The sequence below is a fragment of the Rhinolophus ferrumequinum genome, chromosome 14, assembly GCF_004115265.2.
Source record: "Rhinolophus ferrumequinum isolate MPI-CBG mRhiFer1 chromosome 14, mRhiFer1_v1.p, whole genome shotgun sequence".
NCBI lineage: Eukaryota > Metazoa > Chordata > Mammalia > Chiroptera > Rhinolophidae > Rhinolophus > Rhinolophus ferrumequinum.
Genome location: NC_046297.1, coordinates 8,655,294 through 8,672,707, shown reverse-complemented (window position 1 = coordinate 8,672,707; position 17,414 = coordinate 8,655,294). Strand labels below are relative to the sequence as shown.

General features: G+C 43.0%; 1 protein-coding gene and 1 non-coding gene across 5 annotated transcripts in view; both read right to left on the bottom strand.

Annotated features, from left to right (window-relative positions):
- Nucleotides 1–665: 665 nt before the first annotated feature.
- TRNAT-GGU (transfer RNA threonine (anticodon GGU)) lies at nt 666–739 on the bottom strand. The gene has a single exon. It is a non-coding gene; the product is annotated as a tRNA-Thr (tRNA).
- Nucleotides 740–3,588: 2,849 nt separating this feature from the next.
- Nucleotides 3,589–17,414, bottom strand: part of JPH1 (junctophilin 1) — a 76,940-nt gene continuing 63,114 nt past the window's right edge. Inside the window, exons 4-6 of one of the 4 annotated variants that reach the window (XM_033126563.1) lie at nt 12,753–13,393; nt 6,033–6,128; nt 3,589–5,856 (exon numbers count right to left, since the gene is read on the bottom strand). In XM_033126563.1, coding sequence (XP_032982454.1) covers nt 6,048–6,128; nt 12,753–13,393 — 722 coding nt within the window. In that variant the 3' untranslated portion in view covers nt 3,589–5,856; nt 6,033–6,047. The remainder of the gene's footprint in view (nt 5,857–6,032; nt 6,129–12,752; nt 13,394–17,414) is intronic. The other 3 variants (XM_033126561.1, XM_033126560.1, XM_033126562.1) reach the window with 3 other exon arrangements.

Below are 17,414 nucleotides of genomic sequence, written 5' to 3'. Positions count from 1 at the left end.
GTTGAGGTATGTTCCCTCTATTCCCATTTTGCTGAGAGTTTTAGCATAAATGTATATTGGATTTTGTCAAATACCTTTTCTGCATCTATTGATATGATCATATGATTTTTGGCCTTCATTTTATGTGATGTATCACGTTAATAGATTTGTGGATATTGAACCGAACTTGCATCTTGGGAATAAATCCCACTTGATCATGGTGTATGATCTTTTTAATGTATTGCTGGATTTAGTTTGGTAATATTATGTTGAGGATTTGTGTATTACATGTTCGACAGGGATAACGGCTGCTGATTTTTTTGGTAGCGTCTTTGTCTGGTTTTGGTATCCCAGTAATGCTGGCCTTGAAAAATGAGTTCGGGAGCCTTCCGTCCTCCATAATAGTTTGAGAAGGATAGGTATGAATTCTTCTTTGAATGTTTGCTAAGCACTTTGAAGATTATTTTGCCGGTTTTCATAGCCAGATTTCTAGGGACCCCTCTTCCCGGTACTGGAGATTTGGGCTGAGGAGACTGGTATGGGGTAGGGACACCTCGCTCCTTCCTCCTCCTGGGGTGACCTCTCCAGCTGAGATATCCCTCCTGATTTTTTTTTTCCATAAATCAAGTTGTTTTTTTTTTTTAAAAAAATATAATTAATTATTTTAAGGAGGGCACAGCTCACAGTGGCCCATGTTGGGATCGAACCAGCAACCTTGGTGTTACCAGCATCACGCTCTAACCAACTGAGCTAACTGGCCGCCCCTCCCTCCTGATTCTTCATTGCCACACATGCCCGTTCTACGTCTCTATCCCTCCTACCAGTCTCCACACGGCTTCTTTACATCAGTTATAGGAATTCTGTTCAGCTAGTCTTCAAGTAGTTAATAATGGCTGTCCGATAAAGTAGTTGTGGTTTTGATGTGGTCATGGGAAAGCTTTCCCTACTCTGCCTTCTTGAGCAGAAGTCGATACACTGTATTCTTGACCACAGGAACTGCACAGCTTTATCAATCACTAGCTGAACAGTGATTTTTCAGGCCCTAACTTTTGTGTTAGTTCTAATGGTTTCTATCAGACTTGAGATTCAAGAGAATACCAAAGAAATGTTATTGAACACTAAGATGAACTGTCAAAAGAACACCACGATATTTGTCTAAATCTTTTAGGCCTTCTAGGCACTCTGTGTAATTTCTGGGTTCATCTTAGAGATCAAGTTCAAACACACACATGCACGCATGCACACACACACACACCCCAAATTCGTTTAAAACGTGCCTCTTAGTTCAAAATACCAGGCTATCATTTAAATGCTAAACTATTGTTAATATTTAGTATTTCGTAAGGTTCCAACCTAAATATCATAAATACCTCACTAGAAGTTATAAAACAGTAGGATACTAACGACATTATTCAGAACTTTTAACAGACTCCACTATTGTTACATCAAGCGAGTGGCACTAAGGAACTTATGAAAATGGGCTCATTCGACCCACACTGTTACCTTGAATTTCATGTTTTCTACCTTTCCATGGCCGACGAGTGTGACAGTGTGAAATAATGCTAGCCAACACATGCGGACGAAAAAGCGCAACATTTAGAGTCAGATCTGGGACTCCAATACAAACTTTTACAACGTTTTGGCTACGTGTCCTTGGGTAAGTCATTCAATGGCAGGCAATCTTTCCCAGGAACCTTGTAAGAATTTCAGGAGACACTGACCTGAAAGTTCTTTGTAAAGCAAATGTCTCATCTTCTACTATCACGAAAAGCACATTCTGAGCAGAGAAGGCACTCTAAGTGTGGTTTTTCATTTTCACAGTGACAAAGACTCACTGAACACCCCTGAAGAAAGAACAGCATATGACCTGTGGCATAATTAACCTTTCAAAAGAGGCCTTTAGTGGATCTCACTGTAGTTTTTAATGCGTTTAAAAGTTTTTTCCTAGTTACAACAATCAGTAAAAGCTAACACGTCCTAGTTACAACAACTAGTAAAAGCTAACACAGCAGTTTTACTATGTGCCAGGCTCTGTACTAAACACTTAACATAAATGTGCTCATTTCATCCTTAGAACCATCATGAGACCAGTGCCATGGTCACACCCCCTTTACCAAGCAGAAACCAAGGGCACAGAGTAGAGAAGGAACCATAGTCAATCATGACGACAGCCAGAATTTCATCCATTCACAGCATTCATCAGTATTCATTATATTCTCTATATTTTGTTATTTTCTCCTACTCCCATAAATCAGAACTCTACAGAGGGTGTTACAGAATACTAAAGTACTTTTCAGTACTTCCAGGGTAAGAATGAATATGTCAGATATAGTTCCCAAAGCTGGGATAATCAAACACAGCCTGATAAAACTGTTCCCCTGTACTGGCAGAATGTGCCACGTCTACAGCGACACAGGAAGTTGGAAAGACGAGGCTACATAACTTTCCAAAGCATGAAAGGAAAGCTGCTAGTAGCACTGAGTATATGGCTGGGAAGCCTGCTCACCACGAGTCTTGAAATAGTTATTGCATTAAAAGGATATGCGGAATATTTTCCAGATTCCCCAACCACACAGTTTTCACCGTAGCTTTGGCTGCAACTGTTAAAACGTGTGGTTTGGACACGAATCTGGAATTAATAATCTTCCTAGCACCCTGCACTTTTCCTGCCGGCTCCAGGATAGTCTGTTCTGTGTTGCGTTCCTTTGGGATTTGCTAGGAGATTAATTGTGTAAGTTGGTAAACGTGGCAGTACCTGGAAGTGATAACTTTGAGCATTATTGATATGAGGGTCTACAATATGTTCGCCCTCAACAGAAGTGACGAATCTAGGAATCTAAAAGCACCCTGGCAGCTCCCTGGGAAGCTGTTTTGGAGAAGGTCCTTTTATTATACCTCAGAGGTACCTCGCCTAGGCCAGCACCAAGGATGGCTTCAAGGGGAGCCCAGTGGCTGGAAGTTCTAGTGGCAGCAGGAAGCCTAAGCTTCCAGAAGCGTGCTTATGCAGTAGGGGCCGTAGCAACATACTGATTTATTTGGGGCACGATGGTCAAGAAACTTTAATTAACTAAAAAGTACTGGGCCAGCCCGGTGGCTCCGGTGGTTGGAGCACTGTGCTCCTAACGCCGAGGTTGCTGGTTTGACTCCCCAAGGCTCATCATACCAGCCTGGGCCAGGGAACTGTGTCCTACACAACTAGACTGAGAAACAACGGCTTGAAACGGAGTGTGGGGAAGGAGGTGGAAGAAAGCGGGGGAAAAAGAGTACCCACGCAGGAGGGAGACATACTGTAACTTCAGATTTTCCTTAGAAACAGGAGCAGATTTAAAACCCTGGATAAGGCACTAATCCAATTAATGAAAACAAGAACCAGAGCAATGAATCTTATTTTACAAAATTATTTGAAAGGCCCAGGATGAAACCTAAGAAGGAAAGAATGGTGCAGTGTCACTGCCTTGTGCCACCTGGATCCTTTGAGCACCCCCATGCTCCGCTGTTTCTATTGTTTATTTTTCAGCAGCTCTTTCTTTCAACACCACCACCACCGAAAATTCCACATAACTCATGACAGTAATTTACTCACAAAGAAAACACACCTGCAACTTTTTAAATAACCAACTTTTTATTATTAGAGCAGATACAGTTGTGAAAACTGTACATTATACATTTTGGTTTCAAGGATTATAAATAAAGGAACTCATGGGTAGGGAGTTCTTTTTCACAGCAAGAAACTTTAAATAAAGTCATGTTTTATTAAGGACATCGGCAGACCTCATGTGCTGTCCAAAATGTAGAGTACAGTATAACAACCCATTAGAAAGAGCCTTTCATGTAAAATACAGCTGTGCACATTTTAGAAAAATACCAACAATTTGAGCTTTGTTTTAAAAAAGCTTATAAATCATACATATATTTATAAATGGAACCAACATGCTCACTGTATAAACATATCCTTTAGTTATCTGTTACCCATTATTCCAAAGCATTACACATTTTAAATAAACACTTAAGATTAAATATTTAAAAAAAAAAATCAGCTTTCCAGCATCAAGAGCTATGGGGTCAGGAAGGAGAAGTGAGTATTGAGACTGACACAGGAACTTCAACGTTTCTTAGGTAAAAACGTACTTCCTAAATTTAAAAGTCAAAGCAAAATGTAAAAAATAAATAAATATACAAGTTGTAATTTTCATGTGCTCTCTTTCTGCTTTCTTCTTTATTCCACATTGGTCACACCCAGGAGTCTTAACGTATTGTACTTCTGCAGAAAATGCCACCGGGCTCTGACATTCAGCCCACACCTGTGCTAACACCTGACCATCTCTTCTGCAGTGAAAAGGTAGCAAGTAAGGTAAAAAGAATCTGATTAAGTCGTGTAGGTCATGAAAGTATTTAGGAATAGCTCCCTCTCCACAATGTAATGTTTCATAGAGATTTAACCGAAACCTTTCCTCCCCGATTTCTTTTTAAATAATTACTTTTAGAAAGACCATGTAGTTTCTCGAAGTAAGCATGCTTCTGAGTAATAAAGGATACATTAGAAAACAGGGGGAAAAAAATCAGAGTATGTCAGAATAACAAAGGACTGCAAAAGACAAGTATTTAAACAGAAATGTCTAAGCCTTTAAAACGTGAAATAAAATTACAAAAGGACTGAAAAAACACAAAGCAGTCATTTCACAAAGCTCTACCTGAATGTATTCAACGAAAATTTTAAGTTGGAAAAAAAAAGAAAGAGAAGAGCAGTTATTAATAGCATCTTGCTTAACTTTCAGGGGAATTAACATAGCACTGACAAGATTTTATTTGGTTGTAAAGTACGTCAGCAATGAAACTGAATCCGTTGGACACCGATTACTGCAATCCATGCAACATTTTGACTCTACTTCATAGAATTCGGTTGTCTTTCAGCTTTTCATATTTAGCACCTCCTAAGTGCATAAATAATTCATCTTAGTAATGTTAAAAATATTTAAAATTAAATGACTTCTTAGGACTGTATAATGCTTTCAAATCGCTCAATTTTAAAGATAAATAGCCTGTTACAAAATGTTTCGGAAGACTAAACGACATGAAAAATGATGTATTGCTCTCAAAATCAACACATTTTTTTCTCTAGAATTTTGTTGTTTCTTTTCCTTGAGATGCGACACGTGTGTTTCCTCCGGCCCGGAACGCACGTCGAAGGTGACTATACATCGCATTTCAATAAACGGCAAAAAAGGAACACAGTCGTGCACAAGCAAACAAAAGGTTCTCTCCCAGAACATTCCGGGAGATGTTAAAGCAGCAGGTCATGGCATAAGACTGGTGAGTGAGTGATGCTGAACCTATTTCTTCTAATGAGACAGGAGTGAATGCTGGAAGCACGGCCGCAGCAATGCATTCCTCTGCTCCGGCTGCATTCCTCAGGCCGTCGTTTGTTTCCCCAGCTCCCTACTAAAAACGTCAGATGGTAAAATAGTAAGGCAGCTGTTGACTTCCATCAAAAAAAAAAAAAATGCAGCTCCATACATTTCCAGTTTAGTCACACTCTGCTAGGACAGATGGAGTAACCAATGCCAAGGACTTTGCCGGATGGGGCTGCTTCAGCAGATTTTAAAAGAGAATGATTATTAAGTTTTGCTCTCCGTCATGGCTGCTTGCTTCAGCTCCCAGAGGACCCCAATGCCACCAAGCACTCCCAGGGGAACCGAACAGGTCCTCTGGCTGTATTTTCCAAGTTTCATCTCTCTTGCGATCCCATCCTAATTCCAAGCCTCCTTCCCTGTGTCTGAGTCTGATTGGGGTGTGCCATTTAAAAGGCTGATGACACCACTGCACCACTGCACCACTGCAGAGAACTGTGGGCTAATACCACTAGTTGTCATGACTTCACTGAAGGGTCAAAACAGTTAGATCATTAAGTAACTATGTTGAACCACATTCAGGCACAGCCAAAAGTAAAAAGTGAAGGACAATATGTAGTTGTTTAAAAAAAAAAAATTAAATTTGAATATGGGAAACAAATGTTATATTTGGGGATTTTATACAGAAATGAAGGCTATTCTTACCTTTCCTAATTCCAATCAAGTTAGAAAGTGAACAAAAAGGATGGCCAACCCGATATTCAACAGCATGACAAGAACAATCATGACTGAGTTAGGGCCCTGGAAATGAAACAACAGAAGAAGCATCACTTTTCCATGTTAATATCAGTATATAAACTAGCTCACAAAGCCAATTACCAAAAACATAAAAAAACCCCACAGTTGCAGTAAATAAAGCAGGATTAATAATAGCAGTTACAAAAGGCAGAAACTAAAAATAGCAATGCTGTATTTAGATGGAGCCATCGTGGAACTTTCCCTTAACAATGAACACAGTCTCGATTAAATCTAAAAATGCCTTAAAAATAATCTGTTTTATTCACCTCAAAACATTGGGCAGCAGCCTGGGTGAGACACAGTTCCCCATCACGGGGTTAGGGACTGACGGGAATGAATTACGCATTTTTTTGTAATCCGGACGAGGAAGAATTATTTCCTCATAAAGACGGTTAGAATGTGGGAGTAAAATCTGTAGGACGGTGAGGCCTCCTAGGAGAAATTTAGGGAAAACACACAATGAGGTTCTCTGACTCTTGCTTCTTTTCCTGGTCGTCTTTTTGGATTCTGTCCCTTCCTTAAAATAAAATCTGTAAGTGGGAAGCTGAACACTTGCAGAAATTATTTTATAGGTCTAGCTTTCTGCTTCTTGCTCATAACCACATTTCAGAAATCGTTATCTTTAGTCGCAGAATCCTATTTCGATTAATGCCGCTGTAAGAAATACCCCACGGTCCGAGGTATCCAAACTTTACTCGTTTAAAAAAGCAAACCAGCCTGAGGTGACCCATCTTTTGAGATCTGCCCAAGTTTGGCCATCTTCATGACGAAGAAGACACAGTCTTCGCGTTTATTACTAAAATGGTGTCTGATTCTTAAATAGCAGCGAAAGCATTCTAAGGCTGGTCTCATGACGTCAATGGGGAGGTAGGATGGTTCTCGTTTCCAAGATGAGGAAACAGTTGTACTGTGTGTGACTCTCCAGGGAGGAGACGGCACTAAACCTGTGTTATCGTCCTCAGGTGTTGGGCTGATGGGGAAGGGGTGGAGGAAGGGAGGCGGGAACTGCCACTGGTCCGGTGCTCATCTCCCAGGGTCTACGGCGTGGGTTCCAGAACCTTCCAAGGAGGCCAAAGCCTCCACGGTAGAGGCCAGAGTCTGTGCGCCGTTATTTCTCTGTCCTAACACTTCACGCTTTCTTGTCATTTCTTGTTCATTGCTATCGTCCTCCCTAAACTGAGTTCCACGGTGGCAGAGGCCCTGCCCCGTTCACCTTTGGGCACCCATACAAGGGGCTCCCCAATTCAGTCAGGCAGCCATTGTTTAATGAAACAGTGGGCTGAGACTCCTGTGTAGATTATTTTTGAAAACTCTTTACAAGTGATCGTTAATTCTGTTTTACAGAGCTCTGGGAGGGGGTGTTGCCCAAGGTTACTCAGCCAGTTTGCACGAATTGGAACTAGAATTAAACTTCTGTGTTCTTTTCTCTACATCCCTATTAAAACCACAGGCTTTAGTCTAAATATAATAATTTCCCATCAACTTCTTTAAAATGGCACATTCATCTGTACCCTAGGATTCCACAGTACCAGAAAAACATCAAATTTTGATAGTGACTGGTGGTTTTTTTTTAAAAAATAGGTGTGTTCTAAAGGAATTGGGGAGTACTAGCCAAGGCAATGTCTCAATGATGGTTACCTCTGAACAGATAAATAATGTAGGAAACTCTTATAACTCAGAAAATAATTGTGATGATCTTTCAACATCAAAACTCGGCGTAGAGATTAAGGAAATGCTACGAACACTACCAAGTTGGATTAGATTTTGCTCATGAATGTGTTAACAATTTTGGGATTGTTTCCAGTCTTTCGGGGCAGTGGATTGAATTCGTAATTCCCAAAGGTAGCGAGCAATATAAAAGATGAGGAAAAGCATCCAGGGATGGACCACTGCAATGAGGGGTTCAGAGTCTTACAGTGGACCCAGGGAGAGCAGAATCAGAGACAGTGCCCTCAGGAAACCCAAGTTCAAAAGCTGGAGGTGTGCCTGGACCTTTGCTTCCTATTTTGTACGTCCCCACAAGGCTCCATGAGTTGATGTAACCTTTTTGAATTGGTTCGTATTTGGGGCTTGAGGACTCTTTTCTGGTGAACACATACATAGACTTATCCTGTACATACTCTACTACACACGCCCATTTACCCTATTAGTAGAGCTCCATTTTATCAAGGGATCTTTAAACATGACTCAGTGAAGGTGAGGGTCAACCAGCAATAAAGAGTTCAGATGGCAACCAGGTGCAAAGTAAGTTCTGGGACGCTGTGTTTCGTGGGCAGATACCGAGACACAACCTCTGTGTTCTTCAGATGCCTCGGCTGGGTACAGGGTGGAAGGCTTTAAGGTGAAGTTTCACAAATGTGACTGGTGGCCAGTCGTAGCTTAAAATAGCAAAATGAAAAAAAAAATCAGTCTTGCTTTTCAAGACTGACTGGGACAGGTGTGATGAAAGAAGCTGTGGCATGACCAAATGCAAGTCCTGATGGGATGAAAACCTCAGGCGGTTAAAGTGCAGGACGTCAAAATATGGAAAGAAGTTGTGACTCAAGATATCTTTTCCTTTTTTTTTTTTTTCCCCGCCAAGAGACCATCTACTCATTTGAAATTATCAGGACTCTTCTGCTAAAGAGTGAGCGTAGTTTATGTTACATGGAAAACTTCTCCCCAAACAGGAAAGAACAAAGCTTAATTTAGTATTCATGGCAACATTTAATATATATTGACTGTTGCAGTGTGTGTACGTGTGCGGTGCAAACATGACCAAACATGACAGAAAGGCCTTAAGTGTCACAATGGTTCAAAAGAAGTCACAGGTACATCTCAAAATAAACTTGGAAGCTGATCAGAGTGACTGCTAAGAAAGTGCAGGCAGTTTGCAGAAGGGGCTGAGATTCCTGAGTAGAAGACCCCTCACCAGTCCAGGTGACAAGGCTTTACAGACGCCTGTCCTGGCTCCGACCCGAGTCGGCAGGTTGCAAAATCCTCTCCAAACTGTGTACTCACATAGGATTTGCTGTCCTGGGTCACGGGACCCCCGGCAACCCACCCAGAGGAGTCACAGAGTTTTGGAGGAGGGCTGTGGAGTCGTCCTGCCTACCTTCCTTCTCCTCCCTCTCAGAGTCACGTAATTACTCTGCTCTAAGTGTCAGCCTGTGTCACAGATTTTCTGTATTTCTAAGAGAGGAAGAGCCATGTCGAATAATGTTATTGTTTCAACATGGTTTTGTGGTAACATTGAGGAGAGGGGGAAAAAAAAAGTAATTTCCAGCTGGGGCCACTGTGTGTGTGGAGTTTTCCTGTTCTCCCCACATCTGTGGGTTTTCTCTGGGGACTCGGGGTTCTTCCCACACCCCAAACATACGCACGTGAGGCGAATGGACTTGTCTCCATTGTCCCTGACTGTGGGTGTGGGTGGCCCTGTGATGGAAGTGTGTCCTGTCCAGGGAGGGTCCCACGTTGTGCCCTGAGTTGGGGTAAGTGGGGTGGAAAACAGTTATCGGACTTGCTTTTATTCTTCTTCCTTAAACATATACAGCTCACATTTATGTCAATATTTAGATGAGAAGTGTTTGGGTCTTTGTTTAGAAGTTTGGTGATGTTTCTGTGACTAGAAATGTGCTGTAGGAACTTAACTCGTTTTTGTCCATTAGCCTGTGGTCAAATTGGTCTCGTTACCATCATTTCACTTAATGTCAGAGTTTACAAGAACCTGTCTCGAACTTACTGCATTTATGAAATTTTTATGCTTCAGCTGGTACAGTGTTGAAGCAAAGCTGATAAAAGCCAATGTTTTCTGAGTACTTACTATGTGCTGGGTACCATGCTAAGAACTTGGTAAGTATACACTCATTTAATCTTTACAACAATTCTGTGACATAGGCACACACGAGGAAACCAAAGGAAACCAACTCGCGGTGCAGTTAGGAAACCCGCCCCAGGTCACACAGCAGGGAAGCCACACAGCTGGGGCTGGGACCCGGGCAGTTTGGCACCACCGTTCACACCTTCAGCCACGAGCTTATTCTGCCTCAATCGGCTGCCTGACTGGAATTCCAGACTCAATTCGGGGAGCCACCCTACAAATGGTGATTCGGCCTCCAAGAGCACCGACTGGTTCAGTCTGGTTTTCCCTCAAATGTCTGCTTTACTGTGATGGTTTCTATGAATTTTCAAGTTGTTACTGATAAACCTCTAACTCATACAGCGTCTTAATCTCAGAATTGTTTGTAGTACTCCTTTGTTTGAAAGGCTGTCCGACTACCTTTATGATGACTTTGTGACTTCTTAACTCTGGGAAGAAAACATTAGTAGGGCGTGCAAGGCAGCTCTCTGTTATTCTTAGGAAGAGAAGGTTCATTGTTCAAATCTTCCCACCAAGGTGCCACGTCAGTCTTGACTACCAGTTCCATCCTGTGCAGGTGGGAGCTGCTCAGACTCCTCTCCCCGTGGGGTGTGGAAGGGAACCCGAGAGACCAACGGACTGGGCTGGAGGATGCCTGACAACTTGCAAGAATCACACAACTCTGCACATACGTAAAACACAGGCTTTTTCTACACAAGGAGACTGTGAAGTTTATAGAAAGAGTGGGACAGGTAAGAGCTGGGCAACTCACCTAATGTGTAGGACACGGGGGCAGAGTGTCCTTGTCCCTTGGAAGTCAACTGAACCCCGCTGTGGAACCCAAAGGGATAAACTACAGGGCCCTGCATTGTTTGAACTTCCCCCTTGGAAGTCAGGCAAACTCATGCTGACATATATGTGAGGCTGATGAATCTGTGGCTATAAATGCTGAAAGCCCAATGAGAAGCGAGCTGTTACATTTAACAAATTTAATAGTGACAGTATTCTGTATGTTAGGTTGGTGCAAAAGTAATTTCGGTTTAAAAGGTTAAAATTAACTGCAAAAAGCGCAGTTACTTTTGCACCAACCTAATAGTGATAACATCAGGATACTGAAATGTCAAAGCTAAAATTGAAAAAAACAAAACAAAAAACAAAAGAGTGCTTCCTGAATAGCCCCAGTCTGTTTTGAAAACCATGAATTCCCAGGGAGGTTGACTTTCAGAAAGTTAACCCAGTTAATCTGATTAATTTATACTTAGACAATTGCAAAGATGAGAATTTGAAAAAAGGGTGGGGACCAGTGTTTATAGATATTAGCAAAATAAACAAATGCAAGAAATGTCACACATAAGTGAATTAAAAAGATGAATGTCAATTGTTTAACCCTAAGAGTAGACTGAACAGACAAGAGAAAGAAACCGATGGTTGTATTATATTCTTCCTGGCCAAGGTATTAACACACACCTTTATGCAAACGTGTCTGTGAAATTACCTGTAAATATTGGGTTGGCTGTGGCTTCTTCCCTAAGCTACGATTAAAGTGCAACACCGCTATTCCAAAGGCATATGAACAGGTCAGTCGACGGTTTATCAAAAATGACTTAGCTTCAGATTTTATAAATTCTACAGAATTTGATAAAATAGTAATTCCAAATATCACCATTAAATAAATCTCACTGGAATGAGGATATGACATTTACCAATAACTGAGAGCTTCCAGGTTGAATAACAAAAACCTTGAATGCTCACCACATAAGAAAACCAGCATCTACCAGAAAACTGAATTTTTAGGAGCACTTGCAGTCTGAGGGGTTAGAAGACGAAAGTAATTTTCCTAAACAGTTGAAAAATTTCAGTTCTCATATGGGAAAGAAAAACGTTCTAGCTGCAAAGCCTGGTTAATTAGGTAAAAGCCAAACTACATACTTATGAGACTAATTCGCAATAGTGAGAAAAGATGGTCTTTCATCTAAAGGTGCAGACTATTTTGGGGGGACAAAAGGTCGGCTAAGCATCAGCAAATGGCAGAGGAACCCTTGTCTTAGCTGGCGCTTTGGGAGTGGCCAGCCCTTGGCAAGGCCCGCGATTCCTTTGTGGCCACCAGACAGTTAGCTATTGCTACGGGCTGCATGTCTGTGACCTTCCAGGATTCGTGTGTTGAAACCCTAATCCTCAGTGTGACAGGTACCTGGAGATGGAGCCTGTGGAAGGTGACGGCGTGGTGAGGGTGGGGCCCTCAAGATCGGATTAGTGCCCTTACGAGAAGGGACACGAGCGTTTGCTTCCTCTCGCTCAGCTATGTGAGGACACAGAGAGACGACGAGCTATGACCCAGGAAGTGGGTTCTCAGCAGACATGACATCTGCTGGTGGCTTGATGCTGGGACCCCCCCCCCCGGGACCCCCCCCCCCCCCCCCGCTTCCAGAACTGTGAGAAATAAATGTGTGCCATTTAGGCCCCCGAATCAATGGTATTTTTGTGACAGCAGTCCAACAGCTACTGTGAAGCTTACCAGGAAGTGCTGGTAAAGACTGGCTAAGAGGTGACACTGCAGCCAGCTGGCCTGTATGTAGCCCCGTTTCTAGTGGCCTGAGGCAGGTGGGTGGCTGGCTGAGTCACTACGCAGAGCTTTTTCCTGTCCCTTTCCTGTCTGTGAATGTGCTCAGAGCTGCTCTGACAGCCCTGTGCGCTGGCCTTGTGCCACCAAGCTGCCGACCACCCACCCATGCTGCGCCCCAGAGAACCAGGGGAGGAAAGGAGGAGAAAACCCATCTTGCCCAACTTACTGAATTGGCTTCTTTTTCCAAAGAAGGGCACGAATCGTGGCTTGCTGGATTCTTTGGTATAGCAAGTTCGGACTTCTTAGCTTTTGGCTCAGCTTTGCTTTCTTTGGCAACTGGTTTTGTCCCAGATTTAGGGGCACTCCACTTGTTGGGTGACGGCTTGTGCACCAGTGCGGAGGAGGATTGGCTGGAGCCTTCGTCTTCCTCCCTGTCTTGCGGACGGTGCTTGGAGGCGTTCAGTTTCACGTAGTAGCCGTGGTACTGCGAGTGCAGCTCCCCGTTACTGGGGTTGGGGACGTGGTGGCGGCCAGAGTACTTGGACTGGGGTGCTCCCACCTCCTTCGAGGGAGCTTTGGACAGCAAGGGCTTGTTGACGGTGGCTGTCACCTGCTCATCAGCCACACTCCTTTTGTCTCGGTTGAGTCTGGCCCCTGAGCTGGGGTTCTGCTTCCTCAGAGGCTTTGGGGAAGGCTCGGGAGAGTGGCTTTGTTTGGGACTTGCCTCAGGAGACCCTGGGGGTGTGGTGCCTTTGCGATAAAAATGAGGAGATTCCTTTGGTGTAGGAGGCTTCTCTGGTACCTTTTCTTCTGGATTTTCTTTAGCATCTACACCTTCCTGAAATCTCTGTTTGATATAATCTGGGCCTGGGGAAAAATGACAACGGAAAGGAAGGTGATAAAAATAAGGCATAAAGGCTTGTGCCTTATGATATGTATATACAGCAGGTCCTCCAACAACGTTTTGTTCAGCGTCATTTTGTGGTAACGTTGATGAGGTGCCATAGGAACTTAGCTCTTGTTTCTATCAATTAGTAGTAGTAAGGTTTTGTCATGCGTCATTGCAGTTCAAGTCACAGAACCTATGGACGGTGTTAAGTGAGGACTTAGCAAAAATATACAGTAAGTCAGCTTAGCCTTTCCTCTTTTTCTTTCAAGTGTGTTTATGAGGCCTGGCCTAAGCACATGTCATTCCCCAGGGGAAAAGATGATTGCTGAAAAAAATGTTTCTACGGTAATATATACCATTTTTTATCCGATTTTGATAGCCATAGTGAAATAGTGGTGACTTCCCTAAGAATTGCGCTGTTCCTGCCGGCATATAGAAAGACCACTGAGGCAAACAAAATTCCCCTTGATGAGCAAGGCTCACAGCACCAGTTAATCTGCATATTCAAATTACACGATGCGACTAACACACACATTACACACTCATCCATAAAGCTGACTTGTATGTTTCGTATTTAATCAGAAAACACTTAATTTTAATACATGAACTGCACGATAGGAGGAGAACCGGCAGATACCATGTTTTTAATGATCCTCCACCAAAGGATCGTTCCAATGTCCCAGTTAGCAACGAGGTCTGTGGTTCAGGCTGCACTTTACAAAGTGACTTACCAGGAGCCCTTCCCCGGCACACACACCGGCACCAACGGCAAGACAGGGCAGTCATCTCGGGCTCTCTAGTGCCAGCCTTTTTGATTTCCTGAATACTTTAGGGTTGTTTACAACAATCACACTAATTTTTATAAATGGAAAACCTGTCATTTAAAAAAAAGGGACCCTGCTGCACCGTTGTTTTACGGGGAGATCTGAGTTCGTGTACAAGGGAGGAATCACCCCACCAACGTGCTTACAGGACTGGACCAGGTCTTGTCAACTCCACAGCTTCTGCTCACTTTTCTGCCCACCCCACCCCCACCCCCGAAAGGGCTGAAGAGCCATTATTATCCTTAATTGTTAAAAATACATACTGCCTTCTCACACTTTTAATTGCTCTTCCCGTGGGGTTGGAGGGGTGTCTGAGCAATAATTTATTGGAGGAGACTGACATTTATTATACAAGGTATTTCCCCAAATTCAAAGCCTCACCAACATCTTAGGAAGCAGGCATTATCCTGATTTTACTGATGTGGAAACAGCTGTAGCAGCTGAAAAACCAAGTCACATAGCGCCTATGTATCCTTAAGAGAAAACAGAATGCAACATATACGTAATGTAATATAGTACTTTAAGCCCACAAATGAGAATGCCTAAGGACCCGCAATTATAGGTTGTGGGCAAGGCCAAAAACCTTAAGAGCACTGTCCCACTTTGCATCCTCCAGAAGATACGTCCACCCCTGAGGGCTCAGATTTCCCCAACAGGTCAAGACTGCATGTCAACAATGGAGATTTCCTTTCTAAACTCAGTATAAGCAATTTTCTTTTTAGCCCTCCGTCAAGAATGGCAGTCTGAATGGCAGGCACAGAGAAAGGCCTCTCACTTGAGTGAAGAGAAAGGGGCAACTGCAATTATTCAAAAGGTGCTGTCTTTCCCCAAATTCGTTCCCGGAGCTGGGACCGGGAAACAGGACCGAGAAAGCAGCAGCCATCAGCAGTGATGTGCTTCTCCTGCAGGCCTGGCCCTACTTTCTAGAATCCATTTAGGCCATCTGTCTGGGTCATTCAGGAAGCGGACCCTTTTTATACTAGTGCACAAGTATTTTCACGGAACCCCTCTTCTGTCCAAGCAACTCTTGAGAAAAATGACAGCTGCCAGCCAGGGTGAGACTGATGAAACACTAACAGCTACAAGAGATAGATTATTTGGGGGGAAACTCAGGTAATTTAGTAATCGTGGGTCCAAGGAAAATTATTTTTTAAAGTCAGCAGTTTATGTAATATGCTTTAGCTATCTGGAAAAAGAGCACAAATCTGGAATACCTGAACATAAAGCACATTTTCAAATGCTTTCTGTAAATTGTATAAATGAAGAGGTAGGCGGAGTTCTATTTATTATCAATAACAGGCCAAGGTAGGAATAATTTGGCCATTGGAGGAATTTGTATTGATGGATTTATGAAGCGACATTTTGGATTCCATTGAATGTATTTATCATCTTTATTAACTCATATACTGGTCTAATTAAACACTCCTTTAGATATCTGATGTGTTACTTCTTTGGACACAGTTTTCCTGTCCTACATGAATGAGGAAAGGCATTTCTTACACGATTACTTGTGCCTGTGTCTCCTACGATGCAGTTTTCAGGCATATTCATTCTGGCTTAACCTACAGAGCTTGTATTCATATTCAAAATCTATTGGGCTGAAAGAATTTACTAGAATGGTGGAAGTACACTCTAGCACCAACTTTCAGATTAAAAAAAAAAAAATCCCAGCTTTATATTATGCATTAAACACAGCTGATAGAGGACTAAATGTATTCCAAAGCAGTGGCCCCAGATCTGCTGCCAGTAAGAGGCTCCTGGGGTATGAGTCCCAGAGACTTTGAGTTCATGAGTATGAATCGAAGCCTAGAAATCTTGATGTTTAACAAATGCTCCAGGTGCCTCTATGGTACCCAGTGATAGGTGTTTGAAAGCACGCAAAAAAAAAAAAAAAAAGCAAACGTTGACTAGTGGTGACCTAATTCCAGGCTTACGTTGACTACAGCCAGTTGGAAATGGTTCCGACATGGCCCAGTTGTATGGGGGCTGGGCAGCTAAATGAGGACATACAGTTACAATTTCCAAAATAAGATGAAATGCTTTTTAAACAAGCCATTTAATATAATGCAAAGGACAGACGTTTTTCCTGGACTATTTTCTTGGAAGGCACACGTTGTGCCTGCTACTTGCTCAGCGTCGTGACATGTGGGAGCTCCGCCCATGCCAGCAGCAGCGTGGATTTGATGAGATACAGCAGTTCCTTAAAAAGGCCGGTCGGAACATTGCCAGAGAGGAAAAGGATGGCAAGTGTGAAGAGTTGCTGCGGTCAGCACTCACTCATCTGTTTTTATAGACAGTATCTACGGATCCTCAGGGATTTGTCACCTAAGGATTCATACTGGGTTCCAGGTCATATACCCACTGCCGTGCCACACAATGTGCAACAAGAACATTCGGCAAACGTCATCCACCTACACTGAAAGGTGACTTGTTATCGTCGGCATGAAAGCTCTGAACAGATATGGCAGATGGTCACAGCAGGGTACCCAGCTCATTGTTACAGGTGAGCCTCGGTGGGCTGCCTAGGGCAGGAGCTGCTCCGTGAAGATGCCCCAAATGTCTACAAGGGCAGTGCTGATCACCAACGCTTCGTAGCAACATCAGAGTCATTACATGGAAATTAGATCTCTTTGATGGAGACGGCCATCAAAGAGTCTAAAACGATTATATAAGTGGGAGGAGAATCTTTTATGTGCCGTGTGGAAAGAACACCTCACCGTCCCACCTGTGACAACTCTGCCACTTCTGTGAGCCCAGCCGCGCGGGCTGGTCTGCAGGACGTCTGTTCCTGGGCCTTGCATGTGGCTGGCCCTCATGTTGTGGAACCGGATGAGTAAGTGGTGAAGAATAACCAGCCAAATCATGAACTGTTCATTTCCTTATCAAGGAGTAGGTTATTCCAGTTCCCGTTTTCTATGAAAACAATTTGTTCGGAATTTTGGGTTTTGGAAAGGGAGCTGAGAAGTTGTCTATTCCAGAATGTTTCCCTTGTTTTAACCAAAAATATAGGAATGATAGCCATTTCTAAAGACTTCTAATTGATACCAGAAATGTGAGCTTAGTGAAACACAACCCATAATAACCTATGCCACACAGTCCACTTTTTACTGTAATTTACAGTGTGTGAACACAAACATGCGATTACGGACTACATGTGAAGCCTCGCCTCAACTTG